Consider the following 21077-nt stretch of genomic DNA (forward strand, 5'->3'; position numbering starts at 1 on the left):
TTACGGGAAAAATCGGTGCGAGAAAACCCACTCGTACTTGTAGATTCCTCCCGAGAGGCGACAGTGTCTACGCTCGCGAAGCCAATTTGCCGGAACATTAGCCGCAGACGATGTTTCTTCTACGGTGGCCATTATTGACATAGCCTGTTCACAATTGACTATAATCAATAGTGCTTCGTGCCGCGTCGCCCGATTTCATCTATTTTGCAAACAGACCATATAAATACTATGTTACGACCAAACTCAGCGCGTTTAGCAAATTACATCTTTTCTGAACGATGAACAACCAAGTGTTCGATCGTTCCTGTTTCTGTTTTCATGGTGGTCTCGCGTATTGTGCAAGGGAGGACGACGTCTTTCCTTGGCTGCTTACGGGAACAGAACGTAAGTACCATATGTGGTCGAAATCTGAAATTTTGCTGACGATCGTCCAGGGACCGCAGAGCTGTATCCGTTAAGGGTTTCTGTTCATTGGAGCGTCCTTGCGTACAAGGCGGGAGAGCTCCCCAAGGATTTCGCAGGCGGGATATATCCGACGACCAAGATTACACCGTGCATTCTACTGTATACCGGTCTCTCCAGTAATTGAAAAAGATTTGTTTCTTCTAGACAATCTACCGCGGCTTTGCATTCGTTATAATTCCAGAATCTCGTACTTTGCTCGCGTTTCATTCTTGGACAGGTTATCAAAGAGAGGTGTCTCTCCTCCAGAATATATTTGATAATAAAACTGAAGAAAATCGATCGAGATCAAGTTTAAAAATTACCATTAGAGAGAAGAAAGGTAATTCGTAAATAAATAAAACAATGTAAAGGTACACCATTGATCAGGATTTTTATTGTTACTCGGATTACACATAGCGTTTCCACATGCTGTCAACTACGTTAGTTTCAGTGATGCGCCTCGTACATTCTACATTTCTTACAGCTGTAGTTATACACCGGTCTACGTTAAAAAGCAGAAGAAATGCTTACGTTCGTCCACGTCGCCTCGATTAAAATTATTATACGTATTAGTAGACGATTGGAAGCAACGATCCAAACTCTAGGGGATCGAGTTTGAGATCTGCATGAACGTTTGCCTCTTGGATACTCGGATGTCCTCTCTATCGGATAAGTGTTCGCTACGATGCAGCCATTCGCTGAAGAGGGCAATAATCATAAAGAGTATATTGCACGGTAGTACACCTGACTCGCGCTCGGGAGACAATTTCAAGCCGCGTTGCGTCCTCGGTGCATCAAGTATAGCGAGTTTTGCGATGCAAATTAATCCACCTAGGGCTAAATAGATCTCTTCGATTTTATTTACTGTAATAAATTTTCGTAGCGAATCAACTCTAGGAATTAATCAGTTTGTATTTACAATAGAAACGGGGGTAAATTTTTGTGTGTGTCTGCGAAGCTAGAGATTCGTTCGATAATATTCTAATAGACCTTGAAAGGTAATCAAATCTGTATTAATCCTAGGGATAGGTATGATGAACGTTTAAATATTGGAAATTTGTTTCTACCTGAACTTTTTACCATTTACACGCTTAGTATAACCAGTTTTCTGTGTACATGTGAAATCTAATGCGACTACGTGCGCTTGTATGACCGGGTTCGCCATAACGAGAACAAAAAATAATTATCGCTGTATAATTAACATTCTTTAAATACAAATTCTGAGCGTCGCTCGAAATCTCGTTAATTTCGTCACGCTTGACCGCGTGAAAATTTAATTACACGAACATTTATATTTGTAGCGGCGCAACTGTTTTGTACGTACAATCTACAGCACGAAAAAAAAACGTAACGATTTAAGCTAATGTGAACTAATTGTTGAAAGGAACACGGAAGGAAGAAGAATCGAAGAAACTTTTAGTTCGCTCTAATGAAATGGCGGTTGGCACTTAATTATATTTAATACTTGAGATAGAACGAAGTAAAATGGGCGTAAAATAAAAAAGATACTGTTCGATGCTCCTTCTTTAAAAAAAAGTTAAAATAAACGAATACTACAAATCGCTACGTTAAACTACTCGGAATAGTTTAAAATCGCGACTGTTATCGGATACAAAGTAATACAGACCTCTAAGGATTAATCGAAAGACTTCTAATTTACAATGTCTTTTTTTAATTAAGTAACCCTCGCTACTTCTGGCTGCCTCCCCGCTCTCTGGATCCATTTTCTCGATCTTCCCTCCTTCTCCGTTCTGGTCGCGGGTCCCCTCCCACCACGTCGATTAATTATTATTATTAGTGGACGCTGGCGGACTATGGATCTGGCCGTAAAATATTCCTCGTGGACGGCAGGCCGAACAATCCGCGCCCGTTCTCTCCGTCGGCTCGTTTCCTGCAATCATCATTGTTGAAAATTAACAAAATTCCGCGCCCCTCTGGCAAAACACAAAGGGAACAAACAAAATCGAAAAACCGTTTCATTTATTCATTTAAATTGGATGAGTAACGAACCTGGCCTCAGAGGAAGCGAGCAAAATTGAAAAGTTATACGCGCATCGTTTTATACGCGCGATGACGATTAAAGGAGCGATCGATCCTCGAATATCGTTGCTCTGATTGGGATAAATCTACACGCTCTGTCGAAACAATTACGGAAATTCTGATAAACATACGATTTTATACATTTGCGACTACATTTTTACATATATTCGGGTAATACGACTTCAAAAGTATGATATGAAATGGTTTTTCTTTTAATACCAAGTGTAATAGTAATTTCGTGTAATTTATTGGAACGTTTTTGTTATACCTACCTTGAGGATACTTTACGTGTCTGTTTAGGAACGGTCCCATTCCACTGTCCGGGCTAGCAAGTGGAACAGGGCCTCTCCATAGACAATATTCAACTTGTCTGTACAGACAAGGATCTCGTTATGCCTGTATCAGTCTCTGAGTCAGGTGTGTGCTTGTGTTTATGTCGATAGCGTTAACTGCTATCGCTTAAATATAAGTTTTTCTTTCAATAGGACAGTCTCGATGCTTTCTACTGATTCACAAGACTGCGATTATTACATCGAACTATCGTCTACGGGTTTCACTGTATCAGCAATCGACTTAATACTCGAGTATCGCAATCTGGACGGTTTAGAGACCATTCTCCAATTTCGTTGAATAGAAGCGCGCAAGCGTCGGGGAAATCACGCCTCCGCGTAGAGAGGAGTTCACCAGCAACCCCTTTTCGCGTTATTGCAAGCTTCAAGACCCACCCCTCCCGTTCTGATATCAAGGCAACCCTCCGTTTTCAGTTAACACTCCGGTCGCGACTAATTACACTAATTAATTGAAACTCCGATCTTCCCGTGAACCACTCGTACCGCGCTAATTACTAATTACTAATATTAGGGCACCACCGTCCGAGATACCGGAGGATTAAGCAGTAATTAAATAACGTTTACTAGTTTCGTAATGGCGGTAATAAATTCCCAGAATATTTGTTGTTTATCTATGTTATCTATTTGTAGTGTGCGATGATTGTAAAGACATTATAAGAACGAATTCGACGAGAACCAACGGTAAAAGCGTTACTTTATTTCGTACGGCAACAACGACAATAGTTTCGATAAGTAGAACTGTTTGTTACGCACCGTTTACAGCGTCCAGATGCGGATAGAAATTGTTTCCTTGCCAGTTGTCGGGAGTTCTCGCGGGTTGAAGTTCGGGGGTGACCTCGCGAACAGTCGAGGCGCAGGTTTCCTCGGCTATTTTCTCGGCTTCTCGTTCCTGAAACAAAGTATCGAAATTTCTAGACTAACACGCGGACAGAGTAACGTACAAGGTTAGCATGGTGCCCAATAGCACGATGTACTATTGTACGACCGAGTTGGGAAGTCGACGAACGCATATTTTAACGGCGTAGCGCGTGTGTCTTTGTCGCGCGACTTTTTTCAGTTAATGGTAAGTGACCGAATGAATAAGGGGGTTAGGAGCATGGACGACCATCCAATCATCATGAACAGTCACTCAGTTATGCAACGATGGCCACAATCCTGTCGATTGTTGTGACCGATGTCGGTTACTCGACGCGGCAATCTATAATCTAAACGCAGGTAGCTATAGAAGTGGAGCGCGGTGCCTTATTTAATGTTTCCGTCGATAACAATCGTCAAATTACTTAAATTAATTTAATCCCTCGTCCCAGCCTCGATCGATTCTCATGAATTATTCGCGACCGTGGAAGACACTGTTCATTTTGCTTTTGCCCTTTAATTTTGATAGCTTCTATAGGGATACGTATTCATCTGGTTTCTTATTCGCGAAGAACTGCGTAGAATTAGGCTAATTCGAATTGATATTCGTTTTTTGATGTTATATTCAAAATTAAAGTTCGTCGATAAATCATGAATTCAGTCATCTGAATAAATTATGTCTCGTTTCGTTTCCTTGAGAGAGTGTTTCACGCTTTTATCGACCCTCGCGATTAGATTTAACGATTAAATCAATTCCCTGCAAGAGCCGCGTGACGGATGTTATTTAAAAATCAGCGTACGTCGGTGCTTTTGTCCGTTTCGTGACAATGAGCTCGTGAATTGTAAGAATCCCGGGGAATCGACACGCGAGGATGCATTTTTAACAGGTTTCAGGCGTGTACGTTGGACAACCATTACGATTCTTCCCCAATCGTTACGTAAACGTCGAACCTGTCGAAAGATAGACGATCTCGATTAAACGATGCAAGTAAAGTCGTTGTTTTCATGTTCCAAATTAGATGAAACGTATCAATCGTGTATAAATCCACGTTTATGTGAGATTATTAAAGGACCCCCTAAAACTTTGTTTAGTCATCGATATTTAAACCTGTTCACATGGCAAAATCGAAGTCTAGAAGAGACTGTGCACCGTGATCCAATGTATCTTAGGTTTGTTTCTCAGCCACTGGAATCGTACGCGTTTCTGTGGCGTAATTAGTAGGAATTGAGTGCTACAAATTGGCTATCAAACTTAGGCTCGATTCGCGTGGAGCATGAGAATTTTCCGTTTGCGTAATATCGCTGGAATCGTGACGCGGAACGCGTACGTCGAGGTAATCGTGGAGATGCACGATTCGAGATACGAGTCCTCGACGTAGCCAGGTAAAGCCGATTGCGAGCGTGATGGCTCTGCCTAAAATAAAATATTCATTTCTAGCTGGTACCACGATTACGTTGTCACGTAACGCCGCGTAAAAGCCAACCGATTACATTTACTTTGTTACGTGAGATTGTTCACTGTCTCTGAAATTAATCGTAAATAGTCATTTCCTTATATTATATATTAGAATAGAATCTGGAATGGTCACAGATCGATGTTTGTTTGACCTGATATTTGTTTACCCTCTGAAAAACCATTTGTCGATTAAACTCGCAAGCTGCGAGTTGGCTAAGGCGCGGAATGAAATTTTCATGGTGTTTGGGATTTCAAGTAATTGCGTTTTGTGTACAGAGGAGCTTGATGAGACGCGCTGGGGGCATAAGAGGGTGGACTTATCTATCGCGAAATAATTCAACGAGTCGAAACGTTGGGGATAGATTTTAATCGATGAACTCGTCTTCAAACTTCTCTTTACTTCCTATGTACAGTGAATTGTATGAAATCGTGTTCGACAGGGAGGCCTGGTTTGGGAATGCGTTTGCCAGCGAGCAGGTGTTCGATGGCGAAAGATAACCCGTGAGTCGACACGCATCCTTACATTTGGCACATATGTTACTAGTAATACCCATGCAACCTCGCGACAGATCAATTCACCACGGTTCACTATGGATTTTGGCACCGTATGCTTCGGAACCAATCGAAATGACCGTTGGAAGCATCGTTCTACCAAGTGTCTTGGACATAGGATAAAGTTCCACTCTGTTAGGACACCGTTCACGTACGAGGGAGAGATAAATAACTTGGTCTCATCGCTGGAAGAAGTAGCACTCAAACGTGGCCACCGAAGACGCAACAAATCCTAGACACACTGCTTTCGTTTTTCTTCCTTTTCCCTGGACGTTCTCCCGCGGGTAAATCGTTTCACAGATAGATCTGAGAGCCGAGGGTGAGGACAAGGAAAGAGGAAACTGTTTGCGAGGATTCGTGGCGAATCGTAGCTGATCGTCCAGTTATTATATCGCCTGTACGTGACGCGCGTAAATGCTGCTGGTGCGAACCAAAACAGAGCATGAAGGCAGATCTGACCGAAGACAGAAAAGTTGAGAGGTTCGACCTTTGGAAGAAAATTAATTCTGATAGTCAAGCATCAAAGGAAACGAATTTAAATGAAATTCACGAATAAATCACGATAAATGTTTGATTATGTACTTTCCAATAGTTAAAATAATATTTAATCCCAGGAGAAATTTGCAAAAATATTTCTCCGGCGATTAAAAGTTCATGGAAGTTCCAGCGGAAGATTAGCACCGAAGGTGTAGGAGCAGTGGCAAGGCTAATCGTTAAATTTCTGCGTAAACTGATAAATAAGCGAATAGATAAGAAAAACGTGTAGGGAGGATCTCCACTTGCGGATGAGTTCCGCGTTCTCCCATTTGTAACTCCGTTCATCCGGCAAAGTAGGTAGAAATCCTTTCCCGCCCCCATCATCGGAGCCCACCCTCGCTTATCTATCCCTGCCGCGCTACCTATCTCGTCCACCCTCCCCTCGAGGCTCTGTGCACGGTTTCAGGTTGGCGAGGACCTCCACACGGGCCAGCCGGCAGCATCGGCATCGCCAGACCGAAAACCCGACACGCTCGTCTGCCCCTGTACCAGCCAGCCCATCCTCGCGTTATGGCTCGCTCAATTGTTTCAGCCCCGTTGATCCAATAAAGGATTACGGAGAAACAATCGTAGCGTGCGCCAACATCCCCTCGCTCTTCCGCCACTATCGCCCCCTCCCTCCTGCCTATCCGCATCCTCGTTTCTGTACACGATGGATTTTACCTAAACGGCGAAACTTTTTACGAGTGCAAGTGTTCCTTCTCAACTGCTGACATCGAGCCTTCGTTCGGAGAGGATCCCTATCGATAAAAACACGTACCGTATTAATTAAGCACTCTGCTTTGTTTCCGAGAAAATTGAGTTCGAAGTTCCACCTGGTACGAGAACTTGTCCGACGCGTCTGTTCATTGCTCGCTGTTTCTACTTGGAGCTCGCGCGCTATCGCGAACGACTCGTCTAACTGGTCTGTTCACTGCTCGCTGTTTCTACTTATGGTGAATTCTGCGAGCATCCACGATATGGCTTGGTGTTATCTGTTTTAACTGATTCTAACTTGTTACGAGTCGGTAGAATCAACGGAAGATTGAAAATAATCAAAGGTGCGAGCTTCAGACGGAAACTTCACCACGATTTTATAATTCTGTTTTCTTCGTTCGGTAATCCCACTGCTTAAAAAAAATTCCGATTGTTTAAAAAAAGAAGGTACATCGGTGAAACCCCGATAGGCATGTTCATCCGCAGAGGAGGGTTGGAGTAATGGGATGTAAGCGCGATTTGTACAAGTTCGGATCAGGGATGCGAGCCACTCGTGGAGTGCAAAGTTGGTACGCAATCGCGTTAGTCGAATTGCTTCCGGTTGGCCGATCTTGACCAAATTCGTAGCGTGTTGCGGAATTATGCCGGGGAAATTGATTATGCTATCTATAATGTCAGCTTTGTTCGAGGACGCTTGTTCGATTTCGAGAGCCGGATTTACGGGATCCACGTTACTTCTGTTTCACCGACAATGAAGAATTTTTTAATCCTCTCCGTTAATTCGCCTCGCCCACTCGAGGGGTTCTTTCACGTTGGAAATTAGAAAACTGCTCTAACAAAAGGTTTCCACAATTAATCCTTTGAGCAATTCAAAGGGAACATTCGTTAAAAACAAAAAGTAACATCGAATCTAGCGTGTGACACAAACGCACACACGCCTAAATATAAATTCATCGTGACAGAACATTATTTGTAGGTCCTCAATTTGGCGTACGAGTTGTGAAATAATTTTTCTCTAAACCCTCTTATTCAAATAGCTAGACTGTGAACACAGTAGCGGGGTTAACGAGTTTCATCCCCGATGCACCAAAATTTCGACGCCTTTTCATCGTCGGTCCGTGCACACCTCCATTTATTTATCGAGGGTGATCAATGCAGCGATTGCCGTTTTCACGTATCGGTCGCCAATTTCGAATTGATCGGAGCCTAGTGGAATGTAAAATTAGGAAGAGACGGGGCTAAAAATTTGCGCGGAACTTACTCGAAACGTTATCTTAATACACTAAACGTTAAAAACACGTCCACTTAGCCGATTAGTCTTGAAAAATTCCACCCAAAATGCGTTATTTCCCTCTTGAACGAACACTATTCAAAAGTAACTACGCAAACGATTTAAGAAATCCTTTCCCCGGGGCTATTCGACTTAAATAAATCTCTTCGTTGCTGATTTTTAATGTAAATTAAGCGCAGTAATTAGACGCTAATCGTGGCTCCTCTGGAGCTAAATTACGTTTGACGATAGTGGAAAGGCAGAAATTCGACGAAAACATTTTAAATGGGATGAAAGAGAGAGGAAGAGAGCAACGGAAGAGGGAACGAGAGCGGCAGAGAAACCGAATGGGAGAAAATAACGGATGGAAGTTGCGTTGAATTCGAGGGTGCTGGGCGGAGCTGGTCCGGGCTGACGATTACAATTAAATCAACAGTCACCGCCCACGACTTCCATAGCGGAACTTCATTTCGCTCCGCGATGATATTTCTCCTCGGGCTACTCGCGCAAATCGAATTAAACGAAGAACAAATATCGTTCGTTTCGACGAGACGACGCGTATAAGCGTAACGCGTGTTGCGTCCAGCTGGGCCTCTAACTCTTTGACTCGACATTTACAGTGAGATGCAGGACCGAACCGGTCGCAAACATTTTTAAATCTGAAACTGATTCTATGAGTTTTTATTGTTACAGCCAAAGGAGAACAAGAGATTTCTTTGAATAATACATGTGTAAACCTGTAAGCGACGCGAAACTTCGTATTAATGACATTTTAAACGACGCGAATCGGTGTCCAAGGACGAAAGGTTTCTAGGGAAATGTTACCAGGTTAGCTTTTGAAGAAGATGTTCGTGGATAGAGTATACTCGCGCGATATACCGAGTCAATTTAATCACAGAGCCCCGAAAGGTTCCACGGATATAAGGTCAGACGTTGGCATTTCGCTGCGAGGAGGGACTTTAACGGTGCTCACCGATTCTTAAAAATGCCAACCAGAATTTCCTTAATTAACGACCGTGAGGGACGAAATGTAAAATGCAAATATCATACTTTGATTTGGAGCAGCTTTAGACGATGTTTTGGTATTTTTAGGTTTAGCGGTGGCAGTAGAATGCGACCATACGTAGTCAGACGCGAGGTGTTCGTCGGTTCCTCGGAGCGGGCAGTAGAATGGGACCGCACCTGGTCAGACAGTGTTCGTTATACTTTTATTTGCATACACATGCTTTCGATACATTTTCTTTAGCAAAGGGTTAACCGTTGGAGACCATCCAATTGTTCGTTTAATCTCCGCTGATTAGGAATTCCTTGGAATAACGGTTCGAGGGAGGATTCGATGGCCCGTTTAAAGTTTCTCGTAGAGACAGGGCAGGGGAGCATGGGATCACGTAGCAAAGAAACCGATAAAAGAAGTAACGTGCCCCTTCGAAAATCTAATGGCTCTCCAGACGGTCGAAGCGCAATTAAAAGTTGCGGTCGAAACTAACTAAACCAGCCAGAGTTTGATTTAAACGTTCCATTCCCCTCTTACTTCTCTACGTGACGGCGTTTAATTGCATTTAAATGGATGGCGGAAGAGGTCCGCGAGAGTGTCTTCGTGCTCCTCTGACGGAAACCCGACACGAACAGAGCCTGACGTGAGCCGGATGTTCGTTAATCACGATCGACCAAAAGATCTTAATTGACCAGACGAGCATTGCGAAACGATAATCGCCTCGTCCTTATTTCGTGCCGCTCAAATACATCAAACGTTCCGCTTTACCTTCATCCTCATTACTTTCTGAATGGAGGAGCAACTTTTCAGGAGACAGAGTTTAAGTTTCGCCAGGGAAGTCGTACTTTTTCTTTCCAATTATCATCGATGTTGAATCATTAAAAAAGTCATATCTATATCGACGTAAAGCCTAAGATTTATATTCCACGGAATTAGGAGTTACTGTATGCAAAAAAAAAGAACCCATTTCGAAATGTCCCAAGAGTACGAAGGTTGCACAGCCTAGCCTCAAACGATTTACCAGTATTTATAATTCGTCAGAGTCGTTTCTTTCAGAAAGTTCCAAGATAAAGTACAGATAGATTCCGAAACATCGATTCGTTCTTACGCCGGAGCATTTCCTTTCCCGACGCGACGGCGAGGATTCTTACAAATTCTCTCGCGGCCATTCAGTATCGCGGTCTATTCATCTCCGTACATTTTCATGGTATCTTTCGCGAGCACTTTACGCTTTGATAAATATCGCTTTACGCGAGGTATCGATGACGAGAGGATTTCGCTTGAAATCGAAAAGAAACCGACGTGCACACGCGCGAGCACGGACCGTACAGCTGTCGTGAAAACGAAAATACGGGTCTCCTGGTTTCTTTTCGCGACGCAGCGATCCATCGAAGCGAGAAATAACTGCAAATAACGTTCGGGGATTACTTAGTTACCGCAATACACTTGTGCCTCGCGCAACTCTGTGTCGCGCGATGCAGTAACCGGGTTTCCACTTCCTCTTGTCCGTGTACCTTTGTGACGGATATCTCGACGATGAGGGTACGTACACACTCGATGTCGCCGAGATGAGAGACGGTTGGAGAGAGCGGGAACGAAGGACGGACAGAGATGGTTAGAGATTTTGCCGAGTCTGTTCACAAAGCACGGATCTGCCCCACTCGACACGTTCACCAACAAGGGGGAATTGAAAAGCTGTCTGGCAATCCGGATGGCTTATCCTGGCCTACCACCCTTCTTTTCTGTATCTTTCTCTGTTTACTGCACCATCCCCCTCCCGTCTCTCTCCTTCTCCCTCGTTTACCTCTTATGGATAATTATCGCTAATTGTACTTTTTTTCGTAGGTCGGAACAGATGAAATTGCTTCCATGAAAATCTACTTTATTGGTTTAGCGATTGGATCTAGCGATGAAAGGTTCGCTCGAACTAAATCGCGAATTCATACGGGACTCGATCGAGGGAATAATAATTAATTTCTGATGCACTCGATACGCTTTTCATTCCCAGCTGCAACGATAGGAGGTCGGTAGCGCGTGACGCACAGCGTACGTCAAAACAACACCGTGGTCGTTCGTTTAATTATATCGCTGCCATAAGTGTACCCACACTGTGAGTATATTACGTTCGGTCGATCGCGCGCGCCTGTTAGTTCGTATGGTTACGGAGTATTTACTGACACAATAATTATCGCAATTGACGAGGGCAGCCGCACGAGCAGTCAGACCGCAGAGCAAATTCTAGGGACGTCGAGTAGTGTTACGTGGCAGGAACTCCCTCACCCTCTGTGCCCTCTGCTCCCCTAGCTGCTGTTTCTTGCCTCTAGGTCTCTATGACGATTTACCTGCCGCCACGGTATCGGCAGCGATCATTAATATCGACCTCGTGCACGGGATGCCTCGAAAGGGTCCAATTTTGCCCTTTCAACGGAGGTCGTCAAAGATACTTCGCCGAGAGGGTGTCGCGGTCTGGGGTGAGAATTTCTTGGACGTCAATTGGTAATTGCGCGACGATCCAGGAGTTGCAAATAATCTTAGAAGGATATAACTAGAGAAGGTTCGATAAATATACCGTGCATAAGTAATATCCAGAAAAAGGAACGCTCGATTACAGCGGAGCGATGGGTACAACACGGTTAATTCGATTAAACCCGAAGTGGAATTGTTTGCTTGGTATCGAGTAACCCAAAGTTATCTCGTTGGCCGTTTACAGAGGGTTGAGAGCGTGCACGGGTGGAGCTTCTTTTCTTTCAATATAAATATACTCCGTTATTAAACGATCAGAACATATATAGCTTTATTCACTACTCAATGATTAAGGATCGGGGCTGACGTTGCGCTTTAATGTATTAATTTTTCGACGATGCCGACGGTCGAATTACCGGGAAAATATAATGCATCTTGCGCAGTTAACTTTAGGATACATCATCTGCCTAAATGGAATCACCGACATTTTTCCGTTACTTGTGACTAATTGTGATCGGTTCATAAAAGATTATACACGGTAGCGTCGTTTTATCAAACTTTGAATATATTCTTATCTACAATTCCTATCTACTGTGTCGAGCAACGAGCGCGTTTGTTATAAACATCGCTCGTACGACTAATATATTAATCATAGACTAGTGGGAGCGGTGTTCAGACCTATGCGCTCCACGTTTTACTTTCCAAACCCGCGTTGCGTGCAGAACACGTGCAGAAGTGCCTATTCGAATTACAACGTGATTGCAGCGAATTACCGATCGCGTGTTTGCTTAGACGACGGGGACATATTTTTAGAATAGTTTTCTCGCGGAGTGTCAAGTGTTTGCGAACCCATCGTCGTCGATAATAGCCAACGACGAAGCCTTTCGCAACTTCGGGGGGCCCAACAATGGTCGCGTGACCGTCCTAGAGAAACATTACACTGTCACGCTCCTACACCTCGCGTCATTCATCAAAAACATCAGGCTAATGGGACGTGGATTAATTAATAAAACCCTCGAAAGTACCGCTGCGAACTGTTTCTCAGTCCACTCTGAATTTGAAAGTTTCCGTGAAGGAGACCAATTCTTACGTTGGCAAAAGGTGACGATATCATGGATTTAAGATATTATGTGTAGAAATTAATGACTCTACCAACCCGAAGTAAAGAAGAACTCACGCTTTCGGTTGAAACGTGTAAGGAATTTCTAATAATCCCTAAACTCACCGTTTCTTGAGGAGGACTCCAGCACTGAGGCGAATTGCGACCGCTGTGACCGCTGCTGGTCGATTTCGAAGCCGAATGAAGATTCTGAACGATGCTGAGAGGCGTGACAGGATCGTCTTCCGTCGTCTCGATGTCCACCTCGTCGTCGGAATTGACCTCGTTGTTTGTCACAGAGGCGTCCGATGGTTGTTCCTGAGCCACAGATTCCACGATCAGCGGTCCACGGATGACAGGGCGAAAGGCGGACTGATGCAGCGATGGATTTACCGTTGGTATCAGCGGTTCCGTGGGGCTCGAACCGCTTATGGGTGGCGGTAGAGGTCCTGGACAAATCGAAAAGCAGCGGTCTCTGAGTCAATAACATCCTAAATTTTACTTAAAAAGTAACGAAACAAGCGTTGTTTAAACGTAGTTCGTTTATATCGCTTGGAAACACCATTTAACTTAACAACTCGGAAACAAAAGCTAAATGCAACGTATATTGTCCGTAATCCGTAACGAATATCAATCATTAACTAACGTATTTGTTGCGTACTTTGGTTAAACTAATCCTCTAAATAACCTGTCCAATTCATGGTCGAAACACGACACGCGAATTAATGACTACTCGTGCGAAGCGTGATTTGCTCCACTATCGGCGAAAATAATTTCGAACGATTAAAATTACGTTAATCATTCTGGCCAAGTTTCCCCAAACTGGGCTCTCGTGTTCCCAATAATACCGACGGAATTAGAATAGAAGAACTAGATAGAACTGACTAGAACTATCGCAGATTAACGTGGCGAGAACGTGTTAACGTTGCAATGGAAAAATGTTTCAGCAAACTCACCAGGAAACAGCACAGGGCCTCTCTTGGCCAGCCACGGGAGAGCATAGGGCGGAAATGGGAAGCCAGGCGTTTTGGCCGCAGCGACGGCGGCAGCTTGCTGGTGCTGATGCCACACGTAGTCCATGTCGAGGCTTCTCGACAGCGGCAGAGGCAATTCTGGGAACGGTGGTACCCTTGGATGCGTGGGAGACGGGACCAGAGCGGGTATCTGGTCTGTGGGGTACGATCTGGGTCGCCTGGACGGGATAGGCGACTCCCTCGAAGTCGGATCGTTGAGCAATCGCTTTCTAGTCTCTCCGTTGAACATCGCCTTTACGTCCTCCCAGGCGTGAGCCACGTCATCGGGTGGATTTCTAATCTTTCCCGCAGCGATAGCAGCCACGTGCTGATGCTGATGCCACATGTAGTCCATGACGAGGCTCCTCGACAGCGGCAGAGGCAATTCCGGAAACGGCGGGACTCTTGGGTGCGTGGGCGACGGAACCAAGGCTGGTACCTTGTTCGTAGGAGCAGACGCGGGTCGTTTGGCTGGGATCGGCGATTCCCTCGACGACGGATTGTTGAGCAATCGCTTTCTGGTCCCTCCGTTGAACATCGCCTTCACGTCCTCCCAGGCGTGGACCACGTCGTCGGGCTGGTTACCGGAGAGTTTCATGTGACGTCGCCAAGAGTTGAAGTTCGCCGCGTCGGGTTGCACGAACTTACACGACGGGCCGATGCGGTGAGAGTGGAAGATGAACTTGTTCGGGGAGAAGAACAGACCGCAGTACGTGCACTTTATGCACTTTGCACGCGAACTGTTGTAACGAGCTGGGAGGAAGTGGCCTCGACAGCCCCACGCGCACTCGTGATGGACGGAGAAGGCGAAATCCTCGGGCAATCTTTAAGCAAACGACGGGTCATTCTACGGGGCGATTCAGTTGGTAGCGGGCCTCGAAGACAAATGGAGCAAAGGAGAATTAGTAACGAACGTCCTAACGGTTTCTGTTTGTTAGAGAGCATCCAACGAAAGTCAACCAACCTGGGAGGTGCATTGTCGCCGAGGAACGATTTGCAGAGACGCTCGGCTTCCCTTCGCGTAATCATGCCGCATCTTCTGGAGGAAACTGGCATGGCACCCGCGCGACGGAGGATCTCTAACTGGACGGGGGTGCATTGGACGCAGGTGATGCCCAGCGCCACTCTGCGATTGTGGATCTCGTTATAGCTGAACTGTTTCAGCAACGTGTTGCTGATCTGAGCTAAGCAGAGCCGCTCCTGGCCCTCGATCACCAGGGACACGATGTGGATCCCGTACAGAGAAACCGTGCTCACCTGCAACTCCTATTGGTTTAGATTCGCGACGCGGTCCCTCAACTGCGGACTTAAAGTTTTCCTTAATACTCCCGGGAGATTACGGTTCTTTTAATTATAGTTTTCTTTACCAGATCGCCTGGTAACGAAGCGATCGCGGTGACAAAAATAATCGTAGCGCTTCCATGCTCGTCGATTCGGAATGAACAGCTATACAAAACAGAATTTTATATATATATGTGTGGTACCTGATTCGATTTCGAATGCGACTGTGGCTGTGGCGATTGTGCCGATTTTGGGGGCGCGGTTATCGGCGGCATCGATAATACCGCCGGCCCGTCCATCCTACGAAAACAGTGAAAAAAGAGAATCAATTTTTAAACGTCCCGTCATTTTATAAAACGTTTAATAAATTATCGCCCTCGTCGCGAGGTCTAACGAGTGGCTCTCGAATTACACGCGTCGATCCGCTTAAATTTTACTTTCCCAGTGACAACTCAGCATCGATATCGATGATCAAAAATTAATATCTCGATTCTCTGTTCCTGCGATGCATTCTGTATCGTAAGGGGCAAGATTCAAAGATAGGCTCCTATTAAATCTGACCCTCTACAGGACTTTTTCGATCAGGGGATTGCGACCCACGGTAAGGGAAGCTTAAAACACAATTGTATCAACGAAGAAACTTGCGATATTTAGAAAATCATCTTAGGAAACCGTCGTAAATAATGACAGAAAGTAGAATTCGAGGTATAATTCGCAGAAGCTGTACCCCAACGGACAGCAGACCAATACGTTCAATCCCTAGCGATCTTCCTTCTCGAAATATCGAAAGTTGCGACATCCTTTCTTCGGGAAGCGTTCCATGCACCGAAACTCTTTCAAACTTTTCTCCCGGGGGGTGAACGGAGGAGGGAAAAGAAGCAAGAAGCAAATCGCGAGGAAAGAAATCAGAGGGAGAATCGGAACCGAGCATCGGGTTTCTTATCCTCTTAGTCGAAGCTGTGAGGCATCCTCGTCGAAAGATGGGAGACGTAGTACCAATAAGTGCGCCAGGGCCAACTGACTACGGACTCCTTCCATTAGTTTAACGCGCGGCGAAGATTTCATTGAGATTGTGAATTTTTCATGAGAGAACGTCGGCCGCAAGGGGAAGAGAGACAGGGAAAACAGGGAACGAAGGGGGGCAAGGACGGTGGAAAAACGATGAAACGGGACGGACGGGATCTGACTTTGCGCAGGTACGCCGGAAAGAGAGAAGGTCGATACGTAGACTGACAGACACCGAGAGAGATGGAAAGACCTAGAACGCGAGGAGGGTGGGAGAGACGGCAACCCTCGGTGTTGATTTTAATTGAAAACGCCTCCGTGAAGGTACACGGGCTATATACCGTTCACCCGTGTACCGTGTACAACGGTGTACGCGGATAAAACTCATCTACAAGCGGGCATAGCCCTGACGTAGAAACACAGAGAGCGCCAGCGCTCCAGCAAACGTCCCCGGGGACCGTGGAACCAGGGGGTAATTCAATTTGACACCCCCCACCCACGCTTAAACAAGGCAGCACCCATCCGACTCACCCTCTGCCTTCACCCTTCTCCGCCTCACCCTCTCGCAACACCGACTCTCTTTCTCTCTTTCTCTCTTCTCCTGTTCACCAACCCCCGTTCCTCGTCGTTCCTCACCCCTGTTCGTCCTCGTTCCCATCCTCGCGTCCTCTTCGTCGCGCAAATTAAATTCTCATCCACCGTGAAACAATGCCGGTACCCGAGCCGGAACAACCCCCTCCTTCGAGCCACCCCATCCACCATTCCACCTGCAGCCACCGTCGACCATTTCCTCCCGTGCACGAGCATCCCTCTCGAACTCTCTGCTCCCTTTCTCCCTTGCTCTACGTCCAAACGTTCCTGGATTCCACTGGTCAGCGGTTCGACAGATCGGACTCGAATCGACCGCATTAATTACTCGCTACTTACAATTAGTGCAAACTAGGAACGGCCGGCCGCGTACGTTCCACTAATGGTCGCGGTGTTTGTACGTCTACTTACGCGGGATGCATTAGCTAATTGAGCACCGATAATGAGATACGGCCTCTGCGAGCGTTGCGAATCGGTACATCGGAAAGATTTAGATGGGCCCTGTGTTTCGGGGATGGATAAACGAGGACCTTTTCGATACTTGGTCTATTTAGAAACAGCTTGGAAGTGTATTTTCTATATTAGTATTTTAATTGATATTTAGGTTATTAGATAGGTGTACCGCGTAGAAATAATTTTTAATCTCCCCGTACCTATTCGAGGGCTCCCCTCCTCCTATGGCGAAATTTTCTGTTTACTTTGTTTACTAACGTTTCGAACTTTTCGTCCAGATGCAAGATTGAACCACGCAATGGCGGTGCATTCGAGGAAAACTGACGCGATACGAGGGAAGATGTGTGCAGTAGGGGTAGGCGAAGGCGTAGTCGCGAGGATAAGCGTACCCGCGGGCTCGCAGATTATTTAAATGCAAACACAATGTTGTACCGAGGCGTATTATTCCCCTCTCGGTTATTTTACAATTCAATCTGCGATCCTCAGTTCCTGAAGGCGGCAGCCAGGGTTGGGGAGATCCCGGGACGAGGTCGGGGAACGCTTGTTCGTTCATTGTAACGTTGTTAAATCTCTTCACTTCCATTATGACTACATCGTGCTCTCATTCTCTTTCTCTTTCCCTTCCCTCTTTCGTCGCTGCTGCAACACCCGCCCCCTGTGACTCTACACCCCCAACTTCGACTATTCTTTCCCTTTCGCTCTTTCCTTATCTCTCTCTTTTTCTTCAGCGACGATTCTTCTGGAAATGGTCTCTTCTTTTTTTTATACCGTGCGTGCACGAGGCCACCTCGCGTCGCATCGATCAATTTTTACAAGTGCACCTTCGATCGAAACCATCTCTGCACGCTTTGTCGTTCGCTGGTCTAGTAGTCTCTTGTTTGCATTCAGTTCCTCGTGAATTTATTTTATATATACACATCGAATTGTGTGATCGGAGTAGATGGGAACTTGTCAGAGATGTATTTTTATTTCGATAGACTGTTTAAAAATAACAGGAAGCAAAGTGTAATTTCCGAGATAACCTTGCACCTCTTAAACGGTAGATGACACAAAAGTAAAAGTTGTTTAATACGACGAGTGATTATCGAGCTTGCGAGATTCTTATTTGCGAACAATTTGATATTACAATGACCAAAGTATTTTGTTCTTTTTTTATTTAGAAAACTCAATCTTCCCTACGATTATTGGCGCAGCCCGTGTACTACTTATCTGTACGAAAGTAAACAGATTTTATTATCAATTACCTCGAAATTCATTCAAAATTCATTCATTAAAAATGTCCAGCTAAGTTGACTAATAATCTCCTGTTCGAGAAGACCAGAGGATTCGAAGGGTCGAATTGAGTCATTTGTACCGACAAAAATTGACATTATCCAAAGTAAGCCGAATCTTAACCCCTCTTTACACACATCAAACGGTGCACGGTAATCTGAAAATCTTTCAGGTGGATTACGCGATATAAACATGCGTTATTATATTCCATTCGTTAATACCTCTCGATCCATTCTTGTTATTTCGTACGACTCGAGTATTCTCGATTCGGTCGCAAAATTAAAATAAATAATGACCGAATTGGATTTTCGTAACCAGCCAAGTATTAATTTACGCGAGAGCGGACATTGGACGTTTTCCTAGCCCGTTAAACTTGTTTTTTAAAGACAAAAGAGAGCACGAGTATTCGACCGAAAAATTGCTCGAACTGACAAACTTTGGTAAGAAGCGAAATTGCTCCCAGATGCTCGCGAAACGACGAAAACTTTTGCCAGGGTCACCTGAGCCCCGAGGCGATGGATTTATTAATCCTCCTGAACGGAACAGGTTGTTGTTTTCAAGGTCTATCGCGAGTTAAATCCAAAGCGATGCACGGCTAATCTCTGGACAAACAGTTTACGGTGTTTGCTTGTTCGTGTGCCGAACCACCCTCCGTTCGACGTGCACCCTTGTCCCTTAGGACCAGTTTGCCCCTGACTCGCGAATCGACCATCGACTTGCTTGGACACGTTTGCAAAGTATCCAACACCGATTTGTATTAGACCTACAGAACCAGCTACGAGTTCATTTTTAATTGTCGATAAGTTTAATGGAAACGAAGTTTATGTAACGGTATACAATGCTAATGGTCAACCGTTACACGCGTTGGTATTATGTAAATCGTATGGTTCGAGAAGGTTATCGACATTGATGTCATTCTGCGTCAATTAACGTTAAGATAGAGCCTTCGTAAAATATCTTATTTATTGCGCTGCTGGGGAAAAAAGTAGTTTAATAAGATAACACTCGGGACGATGCATATTGCTGTTATTATCGTTCGCGTCATTGATTAATTTGAATTAATTTTATCTTTCATGTAATTGTAAGTATCGTCTTGTTCAAATAATCGAGAGCTGTTTCAAATGAAAACATCGTGCAGCGATTTATTTTAAACGTTAACTCCATCGAACGGTCATCCAGATAAGCTTTTACGCGTTCAACGCGGAATGTAATTTCATTAAAAAAAAAAAAAAAAAAAATCAGATCGTAGTTATTATCGATCGAATAACAAATCGAAAAACCTTGGTTATTCGACGCTTTTATGCGGATAAGAAATTAGTTCGTCACGTGTATGATTTTTAATTCCTTCCCAGGAGAAGCGTGATCGCTGTTTGGATCTTACTATCGCGTTAATTAAGAATTTAGAAGCATTAAGATATGGTATTCCTGGATGAAATAAAAAAGATAATTTACTTCGTCGGTATCATAATGATTCCGATAGCGTGGAAAGCGAGGGAGGGAGCGAGCGAGATAGCGAGGAACTATTTTCGAATGTTACACAATACTCATTCGCAACTGCCTATGGTTCACTATTTTACACAGAAATAAAACGGTGCTCTCGAGATGTTGATCGTAAAGTGAAACTATCAATTTTGGTCCTTGAACTCGCACGGCGCGTATTTTAATTGGAGGTGGCGCTTGATGCGTTAACCCTTTGAGAATATTTTAAAGAAAGGTGCAAATACAACAAGGTACAAGGCGATTTTCTAGCTAATTCCCCTCAAAGACGAGTTCTAAACGTCCCATGGAGAAGTTTCTACCATGACAGAAGGGACCACCGAGTTGACGTTTCACTTTCGGTTAACATACAGAAGGTGTACCTCGAGAAAACCTTGCGTCGGCCCAGAGGATCCTTACATGAAATACGAATCTTGTGGACTTTTGTGGACACCTAGCGAGAGAATCGCCTTATAGACTTAATCTATCCTGCCCCTAAACTTGGCTCTGATCTCCGTAAACCACCCTCGAAGCCCCTGAACATGACACGTGCACTTCTCACTGACGTTTCCCTGGATACCCGTGACCACGCGTGCCTCGATGGCGAGAATCGTCGACGAAAAGGAGTCAGAAGGCGAAATACCTGGATGACCAAGCGTCCAAGCCGCAGGGGGTTGGTTCCGTCGATCACTGATCCGGTCACAAATTCCAACCGATCACGTAAGACGTAAACGAGCAAGGCGTAAACAGAGGTGCTAGCTGATCCTTTCCTTCCCTCGCGGAGCTGGTGTCCCCGCGACGATCGTGAGGACTAAGCGAAACTTCGGGGATGCTCGAGGACACGACGAAAGAATGGAAACGAGCGACACGGAAGATCAAGGAGCACGTTAGGGATGACTGCGAGCGACTGTCCGTATTCGGGCAACGTTTCGGTACGCTTTGTGGCGACTGTCCATTTCTCCCTCTCGCTCCCTCCGCACTTAACGCGATAATACCGACAGAGAAACGGAGCGAGATGGCCAGAGAGGAGAAAGGTGGGAGCCGAAGGGAGACAGAGGACAGGGTAGCGAAGAACCGCCCCCGAGCATGCCACCCGCGTAACAACCAACCCCATGGCGACGATAAAGGGGATGAAGGCGGAGCCACAGTTCTCTTTGGCTCACGGGGGTGGCTCGCCTTAGGGGTAACTACAAACACGTACTTACCGAACATTACGATCGTACTCGTACTCAA

At 45.2% G+C, this 21077-nt stretch overlaps 1 protein-coding gene across 1 annotated transcript; it reads right to left on the minus strand.

Annotated features, from left to right (window-relative positions):
- Nucleotides 1-851: 851 nt before the first annotated feature.
- Nucleotides 852-20610, minus strand: LOC128873431 (ski oncogene). Its single transcript, XM_054117018.1, has 7 exons — nt 20488-20610; nt 15254-15350; nt 14734-15035; nt 13713-14593; nt 12883-13205; nt 3588-3723; nt 852-2335 (listed from the first exon to the last, which is right to left on the minus strand). Exons 2-7 carry the CDS (start codon nt 15347-15349, stop codon nt 2226-2228), a joined length of 1848 nt encoding a protein of 615 aa, XP_053972993.1. The 5' UTR covers nt 15350; nt 20488-20610; the 3' UTR covers nt 852-2225.
- Between the last annotated feature and the right edge of the window lie 467 nt (nt 20611-21077).

The sequence above is a fragment of the Hylaeus volcanicus genome, chromosome 1 (genome assembly GCF_026283585.1).
Source record: "Hylaeus volcanicus isolate JK05 chromosome 1, UHH_iyHylVolc1.0_haploid, whole genome shotgun sequence".
Classification (NCBI taxonomy): Eukaryota; Metazoa; Arthropoda; class Insecta; order Hymenoptera; family Colletidae; genus Hylaeus; species Hylaeus volcanicus.